The sequence below is a fragment of the Phaethon lepturus genome, unplaced genomic scaffold (genome assembly GCF_000687285.1).
Source record: "Phaethon lepturus isolate BGI_N335 unplaced genomic scaffold, ASM68728v1 scaffold7388, whole genome shotgun sequence".
Taxonomy (NCBI): domain Eukaryota; kingdom Metazoa; phylum Chordata; class Aves; order Phaethontiformes; family Phaethontidae; genus Phaethon; species Phaethon lepturus.
Genome location: NW_010555504.1, coordinates 74,080 through 82,566, shown reverse-complemented (window position 1 = coordinate 82,566; position 8,487 = coordinate 74,080). Strand labels below are relative to the sequence as shown.

The 8,487-nt window shown below is 39.4% G+C and overlaps 1 protein-coding gene across 1 annotated transcript in view; it reads left to right on the top strand.

The window, feature by feature from the left end:
• LOC104624732 (tetratricopeptide repeat protein 7B-like) overlaps window positions 1-5,734 on the top strand; it is a 38,347-nt gene extending 32,613 nt beyond the window's left edge. The window contains exon 3 of the mRNA XM_010292174.1: window positions 4,725-5,734. Coding sequence (XP_010290476.1) covers window positions 4,725-4,946 — 222 coding nt within the window. The 3' untranslated portion in view covers window positions 4,947-5,734. The remainder of the gene's footprint in view (window positions 1-4,724) is intronic.
• Window positions 5,735-8,487: the final 2,753 nt, after the last annotated feature.

The window sequence follows — 8,487 nt, the reverse complement described above, 5'->3', positions numbered from 1 at the left end:
CCTGCTGAAGTGAATACTGATTAAACATCTTGTCTTACATGCATTTGAAAATTCCATTATGCATCTTTCTGTGCCCAAAAGACTGTGAATATGGTGTTGGGTTTGTTTTTGGGTTTTTGTTTTGTTTTGTTTTAAAAAAAGGTCTGGATTTGAAGATTTCAGAATCCATTAATTTTGTCATACTAGTTTTATTCTTTCAGAAACAAGCTGGATACCTACCATAATTTTGCTGTTTAATCTTTGTATTCATTAGTTGGACATTTCTCTGCACCTGATTCTTCAGTGTAACGCAAGGTATAAAAAGAAAGTTCTTCTTACAAGAGAAGCATCAAGTAGTCATATTATATAGGCACGAAAATATCATCACTCACTGCCCTGTCAATGCAGCTGAGGGAGAACCTGATACTGGAACAGGAGTAGTGGAAGCTCCCTGGGCCCACTAGACAAGTCTTCACCTCGTAACCATCAGAGCACACAAGTTCTTCCTGTAGGACTCGGTCTTAACACTGTTTTGCACCTTGCTATTGAGAGTAGAAGACTGTTCCAAAGTCTCTCTGCTCCAATTGCCAGGAATGTTTTCACCTTTTTTTGGTAAACTTACAGCCAATTTATACACATGTATTTTTGTGCCAACATTATTCTCTAAAATAGTTTTTCTCTATTCTGTTTTCTCTACTGTTTTTATAGCAAGTAACTTCATCTCTCAGCTTTTGATTTGCTAGGTTAAACAAACGAAGTCTGTTAGTCTTCTCTTGTAAATTAAGATTGTATTGATCGTCTCGGTAGTCATCTTCTGTGCCTGTTCCAGTTTGAATGACCTTTATTGAATAGGAGGGACTACACAGGGTGCCAGAGGAGGCCCTGCTATAGCTGTGTATGGCACAGCTTCTAAAGTCTCTGCCATCTTTCTCTCTACTGGAAAATTCTCCTGATTTCACTTGGGTTTTCCTCTTTCACACTGGCACCTTTTCACAGTGTCATCCTGTGGTTGCCTGATATATCCAAGTCCTTCTCCCAAGCTGCTTGGTTGACAGGCTTCCACCATGCCATAGAACCTCTGTGTCACTGTTGTATTATTTTCCACTTTGTTTTACAGACTTCTGCCATATTTCTGTTATTCCAGTTCTCATGATCATCCTGTTGCTTTCTATACCATATCCTCTTAACTTTTTCTTATCTAATTGTATCATCACTCATAATCCTTGTGATGTCTCATTAACTAAAACGCTAGGCAAGATTAGTCCCGAGACAGTATCCAAAATACAGAAGATGTAATCCCCATTCCTAAATGCATGAAAGATAAATATAAATTAAGGTTATTCAGCCGAATGTTTTGGCTGTAACATTAAGATATTTCTGTCTACTCAGACTCCATAGCTGTTTTTCTGGACTGTTCGTGTAGGTACCTAGGAGACATTGAGTAATGAATAACAAATGACTTCTGTTTTGACAACAGTGCCAAGGGCCTTCAATCAAGGGTTGGGCTCTATTACAAAAACAATCCTTGGACATATGCTTTGGTGAAATAAGCGAAGAATAAGCAGTTTTGTATGTGGGGCAACGTAAAATGAAGTGTAAGGGTGATGATGGAGAGAGAAAACACATGTAAAATCATTGACTAACTAGAGGGAGACTTTGTGACTCCAGACCAGATGAAGAAAGAACTGACAAGATCTTGAAAATAACCTGTGGCTGAGAAGAAAATTGGAATCACTTTTTCTCCTGTTTTATTAATTCCTAGAGAGTTTTGTTCTGTTGTGATGTGAAGCTTGTGTGGAAACTTGCTTCTAGTGACTACAGTACCTCCCTATCGCAGGCAGCACCCAGGAATACTCTTTTAGAAAGCCAACTCCTGCAGGCTCTTGAACTTGGAAAGTCCCTGTTACTGCCAACTCTGAGCCCTGACGATGGCCTGGGCACTGTAAAGGGAGCATCTGAACTGCTGGAGCAGGGAGCATCTGAACTCCCCAAATCTATGAGTACTGTTGATTATTCAATTCAGTTGTTGTATCAACGAACCGGTGACATGAAGCAGTGATTTCACTTCTTGCGATGATGGCACAAAAACGCCTCTCTGTTTCTTCAGAGATTCTCATTGCTTTCTGCTTCTGCCATTCTTGATTAGAGTTTTCTCTTGGAGTTTTTTGAGTTACAAAATCAGTCTCTACAATGTAGAACTGGCTAAAAGGAAAAAAAAAGATTTGCTTAGAGAGTTTACAACATAAAAGCATCCTGAACAGACAGAATCTGGAAGCCTTAACACACTTAGGGGAGATCAGTGGTTTGCAAAAAAACCCCAAAAAACAAAACCAAAAGAACCCCCAAATTCTCAGAAAACCAAACATGGGGAAAAGTAATAAAATTTGTACTGAGCTGCAAAATGAAGCATCCCACACACATTAAAGGCATTTTATAACTGTGTTAGAAGCAAATATCATAAAGTTACTGATCTTTTCCTGTGAAAGACTTAGTGAAAGAGATGCAGTAGCAGGAAAGATCCTGCTTTCTCCTAGCAGGATGCCAACAGTTATCTTAACCACCTCTGTCAGGTACTGCAGCATTTCAAAATGTACGAAGAACAAATAGATTGCCTTAGATTTGTGTAATTCCTCAGCAACTTACCATTTTCATCATCTTTTGTAGAATGGGTGTTTTCCTACTAATATTTCTTAATTATTTTCTCAAATGATTATATAGCCATTTTTCTAATTGATCCAGGTTGCAAAATTCCTATCTTTTTTTTTTTTTTTGAGGTTTGTGTGCCTGTTTATGAAGAGGATATAGGGAGAAAGCATTCTGTTAAGGTTTTAAGCTAACATGCCAAGTCTGAAGATGTGAGCCATAGATCACTTAGGTACCTAAATGGGGCATCTCTGTGTTTCTGCAGAGTTGATATGTTGTTGAAGCCTATCCCCAGCCATAAAGCAAGAGACCTAACATTATTCTGAAAATAAATGTTGTCTGTACATCTGCTGCTAAATAGGTAACAGCCAGAACTGGCAGCTTTGAGATTTTGTTTCTAGTTAGGAAGCAAAGGAAAATACACAGTGAAGGACTAAGATAAGTTATATAGATTTCTGGGAAATCTTAGAGGAGTTTTGTTGGGAGGAGGTTAGTTTTAGTTTTTACTGGTTTGGTTTTTGGGTGTTTTTCCTGAAGGGCTTAGTACAGAGTGCAAACATATGCTGACAGCTGGTAAACTGGAGGTCAGTTTTCTTGGATGGGTGACGGTGGGAGGTCACTGAAGGATGTTGTTGTGTGATAGGCATGCCTGCTCCTTCTCTCTGTGGTCTAGTAGTATAATGCTTAATAGAGCAAAGTCAGGCAAGGACCGCAAAAAATTTGAAGTGTTTTGTGCCTCAGGATTTTAATGAAGTCCTCCAGAAGGAGATTTACAAACTAGGCACAACATACGACATCTGACCATCATTCTGAGGGAGTTTATGAGTCCGAGAATATTATGTCTTCTTTCTCTAGATCACTTGTTTGAGCTCAGCCCACCAAGTGTCACCATCCTTTTGATGCTCTGCATGAAACAAGTCTAATTTTCTCTGCATTGATTCTTTGGAGGCAAAGCTCATCGCCTCAATGCTGCTACCATACCATCCCAGCATGAGACACCAGTGAGCGACTGGCTTGCAGGAGACTCTCCCTCTAAAAAGCTGTGGCCTCAAAAGCATGAGGGAACAGGATGTGATCTGATTGCCCATGCAAGAGTGGTCCCTTCACTAGTGCTCAATAGCTTATGTTCTTAGAAAAGTATAACAGCAGGCAAACAACTAGTATTTGCTCTAGTTCTATCCCCTGGAAAATCTCAGCTACATTTTTCTCCATAAAGAACAGAGCAGATGTGACGTATTTCTGTTCCCATCAACAGGCTTATATCTGCAAAATGTGGTTGTTCCCTTTGGTCTTGAAAAGAACAGCTTGTATCCTTAGCAAACAGGAAAAATAGTCTGGCATATTTGGGAAAAAAAACATTAGCAATATTCAAAGAACTCACATGTTTACTATAAAATATACAAATCCACACAGAAGAAAAAAAGGAAGATTTTGGAAAATTTATTAGAGAATCTTGTCTCAAAAATTAAGAATACTTCAGTTTTGCTAAGGTTACATGCATGCAGCCAAACCACCTTTATATATTCCACCTCCTTGCTTCATTTCTTGTAGTTTCACATCTGATACCTACCAGTCACTGACAATCACTTTCCTGCAGGGAAAAAATACCAACCCTGAGAGTTATCTGATTTTTGGATTGGAAGTACTGTTCACTCTCTCTGGAAATGCTGACTCACTTGACAGCTCAAAAGAAAATCCAAAACCAGAAAAGCCCTCTAACACCTTTATGGGTGCTGAGATGCACAGGCAGGATACAAACGCTTCAGGGCACACACCTTAGGAGGACTTTAGACACAGGATTTTGGCAGAAAAGCTCAAGTACTTACTGATTTCTGGTGGTTGGGTGGAGTTTTTATTGTTCAACACACTTTTTGTGTTTCAGCATCTGTCTTTGCTGTCCAAAGCCACTTGACTCCTTTTTGGTGTGGAGTAGCCTGCTCCAGTCCTGCTTCAGGTCATTTCTTTTCTAAGAAAAAAAAAAAAAGTATGATATAGTCTATAACACTTTGAGCCCAAGAGCTACCTACACTTATTTCACTGTTGCAACATATCATTTGAGCTTCAGGAAAGTCCTCAACCATCTTTCCTTTGTTTTCTTGCAGGCTCTGATACTTCACCAGCTCGGGCGCTATAGCTTGGCAGAGAAGATTCTCAGAGATGCCGTCCAGGTGAACTCCACAGCCCATGAGGTCTGGAACGGCCTGGGAGAGGTGCTGCAGGCTCAAGGCAATGATGATGCTGCGACCGAATGCTTCCTGACGGCACTGGAGCTTGAAGCTAGCAGTCCTGTGGTCCCTTTTACCATCATTCCCAGAGTCCTTTGAGAGGGCATCTTGATCCACCTATTTTGGTCTGACTTCTGGGTGAGGAAACCCAGTGTATCAGGCTGCCTGGTAACTGGTTAGTTTGAAAAACTTTAGAGCTACAGGTAACAAACTCCAGTCTTTTGCGGGAAAGTGGCCAAAACAGTGACGTGATGCAATAAGTTAAATGTTAGACTAAGAGGACAGAATGGCTAGCCAGAACCAAATCACTCATATCACCTACATTTTTGTCCTGGTAGTTTTAAAACATCGTTATATTGTTCATGGATGATGTGCCATATTTTGTTAGTGATACTTGAGTGTTACATAAACTTATAATGGAATCGACTACCAAACATAGAATAATATATTCCGGTTAAAATTCAGTGGCAGAGCGACTATTTTTAACAAGGCTGTTAATAAAACTGTTCTCTTCCTGCCTCTCAACCTCTTTTGGCCCAAAGTCAAAATGTGAATTTTCTGTTTCCATCTCTATTTTAGTCCAGGCCAAAAAATGAGTTGAGTTCTTGGTTTTAGTTGTTAATAACTGTGATGTGTGGCTAACTGTTATCTCTATTTAGAGCAAAGGCTGAGTACGAGAATATTTATATTTTACCAATGTATGCCTGTTACAAACAATATATTAGTTATTTAAGTTTAACTTTTTTATGTGAATTCAGAGTTTATTTATCAATGGAAATATGTAAAAAGAAGCCTCAAATGGAGTATTTACCGACATTCCTTATACATGACCCACACTTGGCTAAATGGGAAGATTATGTTAATAATAAAATGATTTTTAAATGGAACCTCTCCTGAGTCCTGGTTAAGAACCCAGGGGGAAATAGATGACTTGTGAACACATTCTTATGATATGAGGCCTGTGGCTGACTGGCCTCGAGGATGAACACCACCAAAATTAAATGCCCTGAGGCCAGTCTAGAGAAAAGAAGCTGCTATACTCTTTGCCAATGGTATTGCTATCTTAGATTTCAGTTTTCCTTAAATCTTCACTATTTCTCCCTTTTTATTCCTTCCACTCCAGATCTTGATAAAGCCAGATTATTCTGCCTCAACATAATACATGGACATTTACACATACCTTGGTAGTGCTTGGGAGGAGCATGTTAAATATTTATACACTGTTCTTCAGGTTTTTTTACCTGTCTTCATAGCTCTTTCTCAGCATCTCCTGCACTTTGCGTCCCTTGAAGGAAAAGTTGGCTGGTAACAAACATATTGCTGCCATACCGGTGGTAACAGGGACAAACATTCAGTAGACAAATATTTGCCACAATTTCTCTGGGATGTGTAGAGAAGAGTCGTTTATTGCCATGAATATTCAGGGTGCGTGAGCTGGGGTAGTCTAGTGTCTGTTCATTTACAACGTTGGGCTTGTATGGAGCCTGTGAAGAATTCCAGGTCCCCCGTTGGACTGGGTGCTCCTTGGTATTTGCAAGAAGTGGTTTTAAAGTGCTTAGCACAAGATAGCAGATGGTTAAGAAAAATAATGGCAAATGTTTTAATTTGTCACTCACCAGAGAGCTTACTCACCTCAAATGCATGGAGGATCCTTGCTGCAACACAGGCTTTGTGCGCTCCAGTGAAAATCTCCAACTGGCAGAATACTTAAGCTTGGGGGAGGCTCTTCATTTTTGCCTCTTTTTTTTTTCCTCCTGGCATTTCATGTGCCTTTTAGGCTGAGGCTACTTTCCAATTGTGTCTGCTTAGTGCTTAGACCATATGTTCTCTGTAAAGTGGACTGAAAGGCTGTAGTAGGTAACGTTTTCAAATCTGTTTAAAAGCCAGTAGAAATTGTGTCATCTTGCTCACTGTGAAAAATCAAAGTTTTCCTTCCCCTTTTAAATGGTTTTGCATGTTTTCTTCCTACTGTCCTTGGCTTTTTTTCCTCTCTGCCAACTGTTCGTTCTTTTCTATTCCCAGCTCATAATACATGCTCTGGCCCTGCTGTCTTTTAGCACCCGCTATATGGTATCTGATGTCCAAAAGGTACTACAAAACCTTTATTCATTTAATTCAATTCCTCCTCAGCCTTACTGCTATCCTAGTTCACTTAAATTTGTAATACCTTTCACAAGCATGCTCCTTCACAACATTTATTCACCTTTTATTATAATATCAAAGCTTTTCTAACAAGGCAGTTGCACTTGGATCTGAGACTGGTGGTCTCTCTCAGGAGAACTTCAGACAAGTGGAGAATAGGAGAATTCTGTAATAGCAGAATTTATCTTTGATTCTTCTCATTTAATTTAAAGGCCTGGCCTCCTTTGATAAACTCCCAAAGTGGAAAGGTTAGCAGTGTAATTGTGCCATATCTTTTTATTAGTGGAGAAATTGTCATGGCTATTGCGTATACCAGGTGAACCTGAATATCTGTTTCAATTTTTCTTAGACTGGAATCAGTTTCACTGTAAATCCACAGGATTCTGCCTCTTGCAAATAGCCTCAGCTACCTGTTTTTAAAAATGGATTATCACTGTAAGACTGTTCATTCAGGAATTTTGAGGCAGAAGTGGAAATCCTTGCAGTGTATGAATTAAATGGCAACACCTGTTTATACATCATTTTCAACTTAAAAAAAAAATTGCTAGGATTTACAGCTGTAATTTTTTTTTTAATCAAGTAAGAAGGCCAGGAATATTTTTATGTTTATATTAGTTGATACACAGATAATATCAGTAAATATCAGTTTATTATTTATATCAATATCAATAAAACAGTTGATATACAGAAAGATCTGCCGTGGTGCCAGTGAGTCAGTGTCATCTGCGTGAGGGTTGCTTGTGGACTTTGTGGCTGACCAAATCTCTGTGTGGTTACACAGATCGGTGTGTGCTCTCGCTCCCCCAGCCTGTGTCAGAAATAATAGCTGTTCAGGTGAATGGTGAGGTACATCAGGGGCTGATCCAGCTGAAAACTAAGCCAACCCCTTGCTCCCTTGCCCCAGGGTTTTACTAAGCTTCGGGTAAAAGCCTAGTAAAGGCTTCAGGTAGTTCTTTCATCTGATTTACTGCATAAGTAGTAGCACGAACATGCAGAAGAGGAGACAGGACTTCCCCTCCGTGCAGCTGCCTGTACTCACACCAGCTTAAAATGGTTATTAAGTTGCGTTGTCAAGCACTCTAACTGTATCGCTATAATGACAGGTTGCATAAGCTTGAGATCTCCAGCCTTTCAACAGGGATCAAATACACTTCTCTTATCCTTAAGACTGGAATAGCAGGTTTCGGAGGAGACTTCCCTTACTCTGCAGTGTGCTTGTGCTGCTCAAAATGATTAACATTTGGTGTATTGAGCATGTGCTAACAATCTCTGTTGCACATGACAAAAGATCTGACTCCACAGTGCTTACTATAAGAAAACTTATAATTCACGTAATTGGTTAAAGTTCATCTCTAATTTTGGAGCAGATAACCATTTTTACTCCAGGAATTATTTAATTTCTTTTTTTTTATGATTGATATAGAACCACAGGAACAAGAGAATCAATCCAAGCAGAACTAATCCAACTGTATCTTTGAAAACTTTTGTCATTAATTAT